General features: G+C 45.1%; 1 protein-coding gene across 7 annotated transcripts in view; it reads right to left on the bottom strand.

The window, feature by feature from the left end:
• The window catches only part of LOC115205667 (UDP-N-acetylglucosamine--peptide N-acetylglucosaminyltransferase 110 kDa subunit), a 36,860-nt gene that overhangs the window by 17,472 nt on the left and 3,956 nt on the right, over nucleotides 1-15,432 (bottom strand). For 3 of the 7 annotated variants that reach the window (XM_029771868.1, XM_029771870.1, XM_029771872.1), the window contains exons 5-11: nucleotides 11,466-11,582; nucleotides 10,531-10,610; nucleotides 3,277-3,487; nucleotides 2,511-2,651; nucleotides 656-756; nucleotides 371-524; nucleotides 30-131 (exon numbers count right to left, since the gene is read on the bottom strand). In XM_029771868.1, the coding sequence (XP_029627728.1) occupies nucleotides 30-131; nucleotides 371-524; nucleotides 656-756; nucleotides 2,511-2,651; nucleotides 3,277-3,487; nucleotides 10,531-10,610; nucleotides 11,466-11,582 (906 nt within the window). Of the gene's footprint in view, nucleotides 1-29; nucleotides 132-370; nucleotides 525-655; nucleotides 757-2,510; nucleotides 2,652-3,276; nucleotides 3,488-10,530; nucleotides 10,611-11,465; nucleotides 11,583-13,068; nucleotides 15,242-15,432 lie in introns of those variants that run through there. The other 4 variants (XM_029771869.1, XM_029771871.1, XM_029771873.1 and 1 more) reach the window with 2 other exon arrangements.

Raw genomic sequence — 15,432 nt, 5'->3', positions numbered from 1 at the left:
ACATAGGAGACTAGTATGTGTGTGTGTACCTGCAAGCAGTGTGCTAGGTTGCAGTAGGCATCAGGGAAGTCAGGCTTCAGTTTCAGGGCTGTACGGTATGAAGCAATGGCTTCTGGGATGTTACCAGAGTCCTGGGGGGGGGGGACAATAACATATCGTTACAATAATAGAATCATAGGACAACTTCCTTTATAAATACGTGTTTTAATATTTCCATTCATTAAAAAACTAATTGCAGACCAATTTTGCCCTGTGGAATATCAGTGACAGAAGAGGAGTGATGCCAATCCTACAAGACTTCACTTCTGTAAGTTTGATAGGAGTTGATTTAGAATTGGGGGTTAGAACAGAGATGGCAGATGAAAGTCACCTTGTGTATGGAGGCCAGGTTAGAGTGAGCGTCAGCGAAGGCAGGGTTGATCTGGATGGCTCTGGTGTAACACTGTAGAGCTCCCTGGACATCCTGCATCTCTTTCAGAGTGTTGCCCATGTTGGAGTAGGCATCAGCAAACGTAGGGCTGATTCTACAGAAACAATTCAGTAGGACACAAATCAACTAGATTTAGAACCTTGAAACACCATCCTAAAAGTTGTCTCTGTCGATTGTCAAACCACAACTGATTGAGATGAGGGCGAGACGCGTCTGTCTACGGACCTGATGGCCTCCTTGTAGTGCATGAGGGCTTCCTGGAGTTTCCCCTGCTGCTGCAGAACACTGGCCAGGTTAGAGTGGGCCGCAGCAAACTCTGGAAACACCTGAAGACAACACAACCACACGTTAAAATACATATTACAACAGAACACTGGCCAGGTTAGAGTGGGCTGCTGCAAACACCACACACACAGGTTATAGGGTGTCCAATCAAAATGTGCATAATTTGACCACTGGGTAAGATAGAGGATTATCTACAATATTAACATATTAAAACCATTGTTCCAAACATCAGGTCTCTACCATAATCCATTCAAAAGTTATTGGAGTGTTCACCCTTGTAGGGTGGCCAGAATCAGGACGACTAACTCAATGGAGGCCAGAGTAGTAATAATTTAAAAAAAGGGCCAAAGTAGTAATAAAATACAAATCTGGAAAATTGCGTCGCGTCAGATAGGCTGTATTATGTGTAGAATTAAGGCTACCTAACAGCTCACCGCTGAACTCGTCACCTTCTCCAATCCGCAGGACATGAAATCAATACAGGCAAGATGATATCGATTGAGACGTAATATTTTCTTATTTTAGTAAGATGTCAAAAAAAAAAAAAAAAACAAGCATATGATGTGAAATGTCAACGGAGCATATGCCAAGCTTTTTACTTTAACTCCGCTCGTGTCACGCTAAATGTAGCTTTTTGCATTTAACTCCGCTCGTGTCACGCTAAATGAAGCTTTTTACTTTAACGCCGCTCGTGTCACGCTAAATGTAGCTTTTTGCATTTAACTCCGCTCGTGTCACGCTAAATGTAGCTTTTTGCATTTAACTCCGCTCGTGTCACGCTAAATGTAGCTTTTTGCATTTAACTCCGCTCGTGTCACGCTAAATGTAGCTTTTTGCATTTAACTCCGCTCGTGTCACGCTAAATGTAGCTTTTTGCATTTAACGCCGCTCGTGTCACGCTAAATGTAGCTTTTTGCATTTAACTCCGCTCGTGTCACGCTAAATGAAGCTTTTTGCATTTAACTCCGCTCGTGTCACGCTAAATGTAGCTTTTTGCATTTAACTCCGCTCGTGTCACGCTAAATGTAGCTTTTTGCATTTAACTCCGCTCGTGTCACGCTAAATGTAGCTTTTTGCATTTAACTCCGCTCGTGTCACGCTAAATGTAGCTTTTTGCATTTAACTCCGCTCGTGTCACGCTAAATGTAGCTTCTTGCATTTAACTCCGCTCGTGTCACGCTAAATGAAGCTTTTTACATTTAACGCCGCTCGTGTCTTTTTGCAACCTGCGGAAACAACTTGGACGACGAGCCAAATGGAAAATCCTCAAAAGTTGAGGCGATAAACCGGCACCACTCTGTCAGAGCTCGGTGCATATTATCTGATTTTTACGTTACGAAATCCAACTCTTTACATATCATGTTAAATGGTATGTTAGAGAAAGACCACCACTGACCGATTCAGAACATGAAATCATATTTGTCTTGGTAAAATGTATGTTATAACATAAGGAGGCAAAATGATCACCAAAGCACGTTTTCACCCACTCTGGGCAGAGTGAGTGGACACCTATAGGTTAAAATACATACTACAACAGAACACTAGCCAGATTAGTGGGCCGCTGCAAACTCTGGAAATAACACCCCCCCCCCCCAAAAGGTTCAGTCACCACCAGATTCATGAAATGACACTTCCTTAAAAAGAGAACACTGAGCTGACGTGATTAAGATTGTGGGGGAAAAAAACAAGGGTTTATAAACAGCCTTCCTTTAACCTATCATGCCAGGTAAAATACTTTTTAATGCTACTGTCAATGCTTTCTATGAGCATTCTACCATATAGTTAACCATCTCACCTCCAGGGCTTTCCTGTAGAGCTGGACAGCGTCCTCAATGTTGCCCTGCTCCCTCTTGATGTTGGCCAGGTTGTTGAGAGAGTCTGCGTGGGTGGGACACAGCCGCAGAGCCGTGTTGTAACACTCCTCAGCCTCGGATACCTGGGAGAGACGGGGTTCAAACCACACATGGTTAAACCAGAGACACACACATATTCACAGACACCCCACACACAAACAGTCACATTTTCATACAGACACCAAGGCCCCGAGATGGCCAACAGAAAAGGGAAACCCCAACAGGCAGACACCAAGGCCCAGAGATGGCCAACAGAAAAGGGAAACCCCAACAGACAGACACCAAGGCCTAGAGAGGGCCAACAGAAGAGGGAAACCCCAACAGGCAGACACCAAGGCCTAGAGATGGCCAACAGAGGCAGAACAGAGACAACAGCAATGGCAAACAGACAGCTGGAACCCATATCAATCTACATCTATTTGTAGCTGAACAGAGGACATTTAAGCATCCCAAAATAATCTGTCTAGAGTAGTGGTGAAAGGGATGGCCTCACAACAATCATGAAGACCAGTGTGTCATGCATATCCATCTAACCACACCCAGTCTGATCTCTGACCCCCCCCCATCATCTCCTAAACTGGGTCAAGGAAGACATGGCATGCACAGGGCACTGCTGCGGCCTGCTGGGAGAGCCATGCCTCTCACACTGGGAGTAGGGATGCAGAGTAACGGAGCAGTCGCTCACTGCGTGGACACACAAACACACACCGTGTTCTTCCTTACATTGCCCTTCTCCTTGAGGGCGTTGGCCAAGTTACAGTAGGCGTCAGGGAAGTGGGGCTGCAGCTCGATGGCGCGGCGGTACGTGTCAATGGCCAGGTCGATAAGACCCTGCTCGTAGTAGACGCATGCCAGGTTGCCGTGGACGACGGCATGGTTGGGGCTCAGGCTGAGGGCACGCAGGTAGCCAGCCACCGCTCTGAATGGTTGAAAGAAGAGAAGGGTGGGTAAACTACTGGTAACAATTAAGGCAAATACTACTAAAGGCTGAGGACTCACAGGTAGCCCACCAATGCTCTGCAGAGGAGAGTAAAGAGTGGCACTAGTGCTACTGAGCTATAGTAAAATGTGTCTTTGTTAAGATGGCGCTGTACTGGATGGCCTCCGTTTTGCCAACTTTGAGATTATTTACTACTTTATTTTCTCTAAATGTATTCGCTATCATTTCTTACAAACTGACAACTTTGAACATCAGATTGGCAGTTACCACAATTCCAGCTTATCTGCCCTGGGCTCTTGATGTTATTCTGAACAAATTCAGGTTACCCAAGAGGAAATGCCAACATTAGAGGTGGGGTCATAGAGAGATTAAGGTGAAGGGAGAACCGGACATCTCTTCTCTCCATTCTACTAGTCACTTGATAAAAAAGATAACCTCCAATCACAGATTTGCTACCAACGGGACTCCCAAAACTGAAATTGTCTCTGCTTTTCTGAAACATGGCTCTTGGGCAAGATACCCCCTCATGGCTATTCAACTCGATTTGGGCTGTCACCCCCCCCCCAAAAAAAACTAGTTTGTTTTTTTGACCAATGGTTTGTTTTAAAACATGTATTTTTCCCAATAAGGACAACCTGTTTTTTTATAATATGAACAATACGTAGGCTACTGAGCTCATCTGATGCTTTAAGCACACTGTGATTAAATAACGACTCAAGAGCCTAACCATGAAAAAAAAATAAAAAGTATCTCAATGTAGCCTATTTGAAAAATCTTTACAGCTCTCTTTCAATAAAGACGCAGCATTAAAAAAAAAGTAGTAATGCTCTGTTCCTATAGAAACGTCATAAAAACAGGCCTGCCGGATTACTTTTTATCCCTTGCGCAGACAGCTTCCAGCCATGTCTGTCCGGAGCTCACTGGGAAACAGAGCTGAGAATATTTTATACAAATTAGCAAGTTTGCTAGCGTGAACTTCAGGCCAGACCCAAGTTAATACAACGTTCCAAGTTCCTTGCAGACAGGCCATGCTAGCCAATGTGATTTATACAGCCTATCAACCAAACAAATCGACCCATCGACTAAATGGGGTCAGCCCTAAACTCGATGGATTCTCCATTCAGTGTCGACAGGACAGTGGGAGAAATCGAGGAGGGGGGGCTTTTGCCTCTTTGACAACTGGTGTGCTGACTAGAGCGTGGTGGAGGTGTCGACTCATTGTTCACCAGTTTTGAAATACATGGTCAAACGCTGCCCCTTTTCCATCCAGAGGCTGCTTTTCAGGTTGCCGGAGATTTTTATTCCGCATCATTAATAAACTTGATCCCCAACTTCCATCAACAAGTCTCCCTTGCCACGTGGCACCGTCATAGGATGCCACCTTTCCAACAAGTCAGTCAAATTTCTGCTCTGCAAGAGCTGTCCCAGTCAACTGTAAGTGCTGCTATTGTGAAGTGGAAACATCTAGGAGCAACTATGGCTCAGCCTCGACGTGGTAGTCCACACAAGCTCAAAGAATGGGAACGCTGAGTGCTGAAGCCTGTAGCGCATTAAAAAACTAAATCTGTCTTTGGTTGCAACACTCACTACCGAGTTCCAAACTGCCTCGAAGCAACGCCAGCACAAGAACTGTTTGTTTGGAACTTAATGAATTCAGTTTTCATGGAAGATCACCATACGCAATGCCAAGTGTCAGCTGGAGTGGTGTAAAGCTCATAGTTTTCATGGTTCGGGCTACGTTCCTTAGTTCCAGTGAAGGGAGATCTTAACGCTACAGCATACAATGACATTCAAGACGATTCTGTGCTTTCTACTTTGTGGCAACAATTTGGGGAAGGCCCTTTCCTGTTTCAGCATGACAATGCCTCTGTGAAGAAAGCGAGGTCCATACAGAACTGGTTTGTTGAGATCGGTGTGGAAGAACTTGACTGGCCTGCACAGAGCCCTGACCTCAACCCCATCGAACACCTTTGAGATGAATTGGAACATGGGCTGCAAGCAAGGCCTAATCGGCCAAAATCAGTGCCCGACCTCACTAATGTGCGAGGCTGAATGGAAGCAAGTCCCTGCAGCAATGTTCCAACATCTAGTGGAAAGTCTTCCCAGAAGAGAGGAGGCTGTTATAGCAGCAAAGGGTGAACCAACTCCATATTAATACCAATGATTTTGGAATAAGGTGTTCGATGAGCAGGTGTCCACATAACCTACAAAAAAGTATATCCTGATGCCTAGTCACCTTACACACCTACTTTTATCAATCCAGTATCCTTAAATATGGTACTGAAACTGTATATAGTATGCTTACTTCACAGGAGGTTGGTGGCACATTTATTGAGGAGGACAGGCTCATGGAGAGGGCTAGAGCGGGTTAAGTGGAATGGTATAAAATACATCAAACATGGTTTTCCATGCGTTTGATGCTATTCCATTCACGCCGTTCCAGCCATTATGAGCCGTCCTCCCCTCACCAGCCGCCACTGGCTTACCTTCGAGTTCTTATATCTTGTGTGTTTTTGTTCTACCTTGTATTACATTGATTACTGCATTGTTAGGGTTAATGCTTGCAAGAAAGGCATTTCACTATACTTGTGCATGCAACATTAAAACTTCTGGGACTTCCTGGTTAAAGGTCCAATGAGGAAATTGCACTGCCATTTCCCAGTTACTGAAATTCTAATAGTACAATGATTCTCTACACAATGACACCGTGGTTTGTCAAACTGATATTTGGCGAACTATATAAACTCTGGAAAAAAAAGAAACACCCTCTCACTGTCAACTGCGTTTATTTTTTAGCAAACTAAACATGTGAAAATATATGTATTAACATAAGATTCAACAACTGAGACAAACTAAACAAGTTGCAGACATATGACTAACAAATGGAATAATGTGTCCTTGAACAAAGGGGGGCGGGGTCAAAATCAAAAGTAACAGTCAGTATCTGGTGTGACCACCAGCTGCATTAAGTACTGCAGTGCATCTTCTCTCCTCATGGACTGCACCAGATTTGCCAGTTCTTGCTGTGAGATGTTACCCCACTCTTCCACCAAGGCACCTGCAAGTTCCTGGACATTTCTGGGGGGGAATGGCCCTAGCCCTCACCCTCCAATCCAACAGGTCCCAGACATGCTCAATGGGATTGAGATCTGGGCTCTTCGCTGGCCATGGCAGAACACTGACATTCATGTCTTGCAGGAAATCATACAGAGAACAAGCAGTGTGGCATTGTCATGCTGGAGGGTCATGTCAGGATGAGCCTGCAGGAAGGGTACCACATGAGGGAGGAGGATGTCTTCCCTGTAACGCACAGTGTTGAGATTGCCTGCAATGACAAGCTCAGTCCGATGATACTGACAACGCCCCAGACCATGACGGACCCTCCACCTCGATCCCGCTCCACGTGTACAGGCCTCGTGCAACGCTCATTCCTTCGACGATAAACGCAAATCGGACCATCACCCCTGGTGAGACAAAACCGCGACTCGTCAGCGAAAAGCACTTTTTGCCAGTCCTGTCTGGTCCAGCGACGGTGGTATTGTGCCCATAGGCGACGTGGTTGCCGGTGATGTCTGGTGAGGACCTGCCTTACAACAGGCCTACAAGCCCTCAGTCCAGCCTCTCTCAGCCTATTGCGGACAGTCTGAGCACTGATGGAGGGATTGTGCGTTCCTGGTGTAACTCGGGCAGTTGTTGTTGCCATCCTGTACTTGTCCCACAGGTGTGATGTTCGGATGTACCGATCCTGTGCAGGTGTCGTTACACGTAGTCTGCCACTGCGAGGATGATCAGCTGTCCGTCCTGTCTCCCTGTAGCGCTGTCTTAGGCGTCTCACAGTACGGACATTGCAATTTATTGCCCTGGACACATCTGCAGTCCTCATGCTTCCTTGCAGCATGCCTAAGGCATGTTCATGCAGATGAGCAGGGACCCTGGCATGTTACTTTTGGTGTTTTCAGAGTCAGTAGAAAGGCCTCTTTAGTGTCCTAAGTTTTCATAATTGTGATCTTAATGACCGTTCCACAGGTGCATGTTCATTAATTGTTTATGGTTCATTGAACAAGCATGGGAAACAGTGTTTAACCTGTTGGGGATAGGGGGCAGTATTTGCACGGCCGGATAAAAAAAACGTACCCGATTTAATCTGGTTATTACTACTGCCCAGAAACTAGAATATGCATATAATTATTGGCTTTGGATAGAAAACACCCTAAAGTTTCTAAAACTGTTTGAATGGTGTCTGTGAGTATAACAGAACTCATATGGTAGGCAAAAACCTGAGAAGATTCCTTACAGGAAGTGCCGTCTCTGACCATTTCTTGGGCTTCTACGCTCTCTTTATTGAAAACTGAGGATCTCTGCTGTAACGTGACACTTCCTACGGCTCCCATAGGCTCTCAGAAGGCGGCAAACCGGTGAATGATGTCTTTGCAGGCCCTGGCTGAAAAACATTAGCGCATTTGGATAGTGGTCGATCAGAGGACAATGAGACTGGGGCGCGTGCACGAGGCGTCACCATGTTTTTATTTTCTCTGTCTTTGAACGTAAACAGGGTTTCCCGGTCGGAATATTATCGCTTTTTTACGAGAAAAATAGCATAAAAATTGATTTTAAACAGCGGTTGACATGCTTCGAAGTACGGTAATGGAATATTTCGATTTTTTTTGTCACGAAACGCGTCGGGCGCGTCACCCTATGTCACCCTTCGGATAGTGTCTTGAACGCACGAACAAAACAGAGGATATTTGAACATAACTATGGATTATTTTGAACCAAACCAACATTTGTTATTGAAGTAGAAGTCCTGGGAGTGCATTCTGACGAAGAACAGCAAAGGTAATCAAATTTTTCTAATAGTAAATCGGAGTTTGGTGAGGGCCAAACTTGGTGGGGTTCAAAATAGCTAGCCATGATGGCTGGGCTATCTACTCAGAATATTGCAAAATGTGCTTTTGCCGAAAAGCTATTTTAAAATCGGACATAGCGATTGCATAAAGGAGTTCTGTATCTATAATTCTTAAAATAATTGTTATGTTTTTTGTGAACGTTTATCGTGAGTAATTTAGTAAATTCACCGGAAGTGTTCGGTGGGAATGCTAGTTCTGAACGTCACATGCTAATGTAAAAAGCTGTTTTTTGATATAAATATGAACTTGATTGAACAAAACATGCATGTATTGTATAACATAATGTTCTAGGGGTGTCATCTGATGAAGATCAAAGGTTAGTGCTGCATTTAGCTGTGGTTTGGGTTTATGTGACATTATATGCTAGCTTGAAAAATGGGTGTCTGATTATTTCTGGCTGGGTACTCTGCTGACATAATCTAATGCTTTGCTTTCGTTGTAAAGCCTTTTTGAAATCAGACAGTGTGGTTAGATTAACTTGAGTCTTGTCTTTAAAATGGTGTAAAATAGTCATATGTTTGAGAATTTGAAGTAATAGCATTTCTAAGGTATGTGAATAACGCGCCACAGGATTCCACTGGCTGTTACGTAGGTGGGACGATTTCGTCCCACATATCCTAGAGAGGTTAAACCCTTTACAATGAAGATCTGTGAAGTTATTTGGATATTTACAAATTACCTTTGAAAGACAGGGTCCTTAAAAAGGGACGTTTTTTTTGATGAGTTTATTTTCCATAACCAAAAATATTGCATTTCAGCTAGTGTACAAAACCGAAAGTACGAGAAGAAAAGAAATAGTGCATATAGAACATGTCTACATCTTGGATTTGCTTTCAATGAGAAAGACAGATCTATAACTCACAGTTCTATGTTTATATGGTTGGGTCGCCAAAAAAGTTAGAATCCAGCTTTAAATAGAAGGTCAAATACTACAGAAAGTCAGATTATGTACAATTTATACTATATAAAACATACTTAACCACAAGATAATATACTACCCTTACAAACCAGAACCAAGGCTCGACATATTGGTTTATTTTTTTATGTATTTTTGTAATTATTTTTTTTAAAACTGTTTGTGTCCTTTGACTGTTAAACTTGTGTTTTTGTTTATATGTTAACATATAATCTCCAAATCAAAACATGCTGAAAATGTGGTTAGTTACCAGTTGTTAGCTAGCTACCCTTGAAGGCCCAGGTAGTAGTGGCTGGCTTGGCTTCTACCTCCAGTAGGCTAAACGATGTAGCCGTGAGCTAAGATGGGGCTTAGCAACTCCCTTTTCCTCCGTGGGTTGTTGTGGGCTCATTGACCTGGCGGAGGGCCCGCCCGGCTAACCATAAAGCTAACGTGAGATAGCGGATGCAAGTCTTTTCACCAATTCTTACCTGTGGCACACTCGTATGAACTTGCGGCAGAAACATTGGGTTTATGCGCTGCTGCTACTACCAACCACTACCAAATCTACTACTACCTACCCTTACTACTAAATCTGCCTACCACTACCAAATCTGCCTACCACCAAAATCTACAGCTACCACCTACCAAATCTGCCTACCACCCCCAAATCTACAGCTACCACCTACCAAATCTACAGCTACTACCTACCAAATCTACAGCTACTACCTACCCCTACTACTAAATCTGCCTACCACCCCCAAATCTACTACTACCTACCCCTACTACTAAATCTGCCTACCACCCCCAAATCTACTACTACCTACCCCTACTACTAAATCTGCCTACCACCCCCAAATCTACTACTACCTACCCCTACTACTAAATCTGCCTACCACCACAAAATCTACAGCTACTACCACCATGCATATGGTTCTGTGTGTGTTTGACTTTCTTCAAAATGCAATTACAATGTGTCAGAGCGTCATACCTAGGTCTGCGTCCCAAAATGGCACCCTATTCCCTATACAGTACACAATTCTGACTGGAGCCCTATGGGATCTGTTCAAAAGTAGTGCACTACACAGGGAATAGGGTGCCATATTGAACACATTCCCTATTATTAGCTTAAGACTCACTAGGTGAATTGAGGATAATTAGGACTGAACGTGGGAGTGTCTTCAGGTCTAACTAGTCATGCCATGGGAAAAGTCTCTGACCTGTCAAAGATGCGAGCCTCTTTCAGAACGTTGCCCAAGTTGATGTAGGCATCCAGGAAGTTGGGATCCAGAGTCACAGCCTGACAAACACCCATAAATACATACATCAAAACAGACAGGACATACTGTATTAGAAGTGTTAAACATTTCCTCCAAACACCAGTTGTAATGGGAAATATTTAAGATGAATAAAGTTCCTATTCAGTTTAGAGTAATTAACACAATGCTTAGCATATTTATATACTTTTTCCCATGATGTAATCCACATGATTTTAAGTGTTCTATTTGTGACACTCATTTATGACACAGGTTGGTCACAAGATGTAATGCTGGACGTTACTCATATCTGTTGAAAGGGACTGACGCCAGACTGCAGTTTCAAGGAGACTGATTGTTGTTGTATTCTGCGGAACACTGATTCTGTGGCTAGCAGTCGACAAGGTCTTGGCTTTCTGGTGCTGTATAATTACGATAAGGACCTTCCCTGCGAAGGCCAAGTTAGACATTCTCTCCGCTCCTGTTGCAACTTGAATTTAACAAAATTTATTTTCTAATTGACTATATCCACCACTGCCCTCTTTTGTTCACCTGAAACATCCCCTTTAGAGCAGTGAACAGGGACAGAACAGTCCACAGTACTCTACTTAAAATGGTCCCGTGTGGCTCAGTTGGTAGAGCATGGTATTTGCAACGCCAGGGTTGTGGGTTCGATTCCCACGGGGGACCAGTACGGGGGGGAGGGAAATGTATGAAATATATTCACGAATGTAAGTCGCTCTGGATAAATGACTAAAATGTAAAATGTTCTCAGACATTAATCGTATTGTGTGTGAATTATCACGTTTCAGCCCAGACATGAATTATTAGTCAGTGACACCAGACTCCCCTGGTCTGTCCTTTGTTTTTACATAATCGGCTGTGTAGAAAAGTCTTACCTTCTCAAAGTGGTGTATGGCCAACCATATCTCTCCCTGGGCGTTGAACACACAACCCAGGTTGCTCCAAGCCACCGCAAAGTTAGGCTGAGTCTCAATAGCCTTCAGGTAACACGCCTTCAATGGATTAACAATCAAAACCAGAGGAGAGGAAGAGTAGTGGGAGGAGAGGAAGAGTAGTGGGAGGAGAGGAAGAGTAGTGGGAGGAGAGGAAGAGTAGTGGGAGGAGAGGAAGAGTAGTGGGAGGAGAGGAAGAGTAGTGGGAGGAGAGGAAGAGTAGTGGGAGGAGAGGAAGAGTAGTGGGAGGAGAGAAGAAAACCAAAAAAAATAAAAAAGGCAGAGGAAACAGAATTAGTGACCGTTCTCAACTAAAGCAAAAAGTGAGTGTGCAGCATGGGCTCGCCTGCGCTGAAATCTGCGGCGCTAAGCTGCCTTGCTTATTCCTACGCTGCGCAGATCCAACCAGCACCCACACGCAGACCGACATTCTGCAGTTATCAGCCTCTCTCACAACACGAGGAACTACTAGACTTTTCTTCTGTTTGGTTATGTAAATGTACAGCCGTTAAGCTGCTGATATGAGTGAAGGAAAATACCTAAATGATATTCAAATGTATAAAACAACCAGTAACTTCGTTAGTTGCAGTCTATTTGATAGCTGACTATATTAACGAGTGGTATCTCACAACCTTGAATGGCGGGTGCTGCGTGCAGGTGGAGGTCCCTGTAATGCGTGCGCACAAAAATCTACGTGGGCGGGCGTGTCCTAGGTGTGTGTCTGACTACAACCAAAGTCACCCCGCACGCCACCGACCCTGCTGCTGCTTAGCAACACATGGTCGTTGTTTGCCGCCGCTGCGCTCGCTGACCCCGGCCGCGTTGCGGTCCGGCTGCAGACCCAGAGTCCCGGGAGACGCCCTGCTTACCCAGACTGCCACACTCTGTACCCACAATGCCTTTCAGAACCAACGTGCGGCAGGGGAGAGGGTTGGGGTTAGAGGTCATTGAGACCGCAACCAAGCGGCTGGTTAGATAAGAGGGGGAATACAGAGAAGTGGAGTTTGAAGTTTAGGGGCATCAAGATGGCCAAGTGTCTGACGCCCTAAGAGGAGTATAGAAGAGTTGATCTACCACCAGAGCCCAGGGACTGTTCCGCAGGGCAATGGGGAAATAGAGGAGTTGTTTTAGAGAGACAAATTGTGTCCTGTTGGAGGTACGCTGGGTGCCAGGCTGACAGAGGGCGTCGGGAGGAGGGTCTGTACCCAGCAGGCCGGGGGGGAGGGGGGAAGGAAGCGTCGCTTGAGCCTGAGGCCTTTTTGGCCGTGGAAGGTTTGTTCGCTGCGCAGCCCCTGCGTTACTGCACACTCACAGCGCAGTCTGCATCACCGGCAGAGCGCTGCAACTACAAAACCAAGAAGGAAAAAAACTCAAATCAACAGGAAAAAAATGCAACCAACAATTAAGAGTTAGATGGTTCTTACTTTTTCTTTACTTAATATTTTCCCGCTAATTGCTTCCATGTTTGGTATATTTTTTGAATTTACTGATATAGGTTTTGGCCGTTGTTGTCATGGTAATTTAAGGTATTTAAAGGAATGCTTACTGTACTTCTCATTTTGTTTGTTTTACTGTTCTTTTCTTGTTTTGTTTCTCTGCTCTTCAGAGGAAGCCACAAGACAGAGGCATGACGTAGTAGTAGTAGTGCGTGGTTTTTTCTTTTGCTGGCAGTTTACAAACCCGTTACCACATTGTTTGGACTTTGTCAGAGGGGCGGGCGGCAGCCTCAGCAGCTGGTGGTTGATGACTGATGCTGCCCTAGTGATCCGTGTTTCAGCCAGGGCACCTAGGGTACGGTAGCAGGAGTAATGTCATCACCCACCTGAAACAACCTTCTAAATAACATCATCAGTTGTGGAAAAAAACCCAAGAGACAAAATAAAACAAGAGCGTTAGTAAAAGTTGGCAAACAATACATTCTTTTTTCCTCTCATATGGAAATTAAATAAAACATCCCAAAAAATAAACAGCACAACAAAATTAAGACAACCTGCTCTGTTTACATTCATGTTTATTTTCCAAGAAAAGAAAAAAAAGGTGATGTTTCGGGGGGGGAGGGGGGGTTGGCACGAGGGAAGAAAGGCTTCAATAAAATGTGTGTTATCAATCACTAATATTAATAGTATGGCCAAGCTAGGAGAAAGGAGGGAGGATAACTAGCTTGATCTTCATCAAATGAACTGATGACATTTCTTTGGGAATAATATGTCATAGCATACGCTTTCCTTCAACCTCTTCTTCAAAAAGGTTATTTTTTTTTATTTAATGCTTGGCTTTTTCTTTGTCCTGTTGTGCTTGAATCCTGGCCAATGGGGAGTGAGAAAAGCCTTGGTTGTGTAATGTTTGGACATCTAGAAGCCTCCATAGGTAGCTCTGAAATAAAGAGGGTTTCTCTCTAACCCAGCCAACTGAACGCGGGCGGCGGAGTGCAGATTGTGAGCTGTCTGCCTGACTCAGCATCGGACCGTACTACGGGCTCTTGTAAGGAGGGGTGTGTGTGTGATAGGGTATAAAAACGTGGTACAGTCCTGACTATTCTATTCACCCACTCTTTAAGACAGCAGGGACAGTCAGATAAGATGACCAGTAGGGTCCAGTTGGCAGTGACAGCATTGGCTGTTTCTGATCAGATGGGGGGGCGTGTGGAGCCTCTGATTGGGGTGTAGCTGGGGTGTCAGGAAGGCAGCTCTTAGCGCCACACTCCACCGGACCTAGCGAGCGCGCGGGGGGGAGGAGCAACAGCGCAGGGGGGGCTGGCCTGGCAGCTCCCTGGAGCTCCTCCCCCTTCTGGCACCAAATAAGATGGCCTGGCACCAGGTCACCTAGCAAGATGTCAACTCCACAGCTCCAGCTTTCACCCAACCCAGGAAGGTATAGATATCGTATCAGGGAGATGAATAGAGATATCACTAAAAAAGAGCCAATGTTTGCATGGCTTAGAGGAGGTAAATAAAGAGGGAATAACAGGGTCAGAGGCACTCCATAAAATACAAGACTAGCAAATCTGCATGGGTAGGGAGTAGTGGGAAAACTGGGTTGAGTGGTGGAGTTGTCCATTTGTTGTTAATTCATTGGAGTAATGTGGTTTGGTTAGAGGCCATCTTATCTTTTGCATTGCAGAGATTAACTATCTTCATCAGTTCATTTATCCTTCCAAGACCGAGCCAGCATTATCCCTCCAAAACCACCTCTGTTTTTATCATTTCAGGAGTTTTTAATGGGAAGGGGAAAAAAATCCATATCAGAACCCTCATTATTGCTAGCAATTTGAAAAGCCCAGCCTTTCTTCCTGTGAGGGGAGGGGAAATGACCTGAGGTTGAGAGGTCAGAGCATTGTGAGAGGAAGCAGGGGAGTTGTGTGTGGGTTTTGGGAGTGGAGAGAGAATGGAGAAGCCTCTATTCGAGCTAGGCTCAAAAGGAATAAAGTATAAAGCGTTCTGAAAAGTAACTTACAGGGGGGTGAAAAAAGGAGTGTTTAATGGGTTGGGGGTCTAGAGAATTTTTTCCCCCTAAAAAAAAAGAAGCCTCATAAGAGAGAGGGGGAATCTGCCCAGAGCCAGGGCCCGCCCAGGGTGTACTGGGGTAGGGCCCGCCCAGGGTGTACTGGGGTAGGGCCCGCCCAGGGTGTACTGGGGTAGGGCCCGCCCAGGGTGTACTGGGGTAGGGCCCGCCCAGGGTGTACTGGGGTAGGGCCCGCCCAGAGCCAGGGTGTACTGGGGTGGTGGGGTAGGCCCAATGCGTAGTTGGGGGGGGGGGGGGGGGGGGTGTCTGCCTGAGATGACATCAGGGACAGAAAAATCGCACTCAAGTGAATGAGTAGAGTGGGGGGGAGGGGCAAAGAGCACTGGCTCAAAGGGGGCGGGGAATAGAACTGACAAACAAAACATCTACAAAGAAATCAAAGTACAAA

The sequence above is a fragment of the Salmo trutta genome, chromosome 13 (genome assembly GCF_901001165.1).
Source record: "Salmo trutta chromosome 13, fSalTru1.1, whole genome shotgun sequence".
Lineage (NCBI taxonomy): Eukaryota > Metazoa > Chordata > Actinopteri > Salmoniformes > Salmonidae > Salmo > Salmo trutta.
This window is presented reverse-complemented; position numbering and strand designations above follow the sequence as displayed.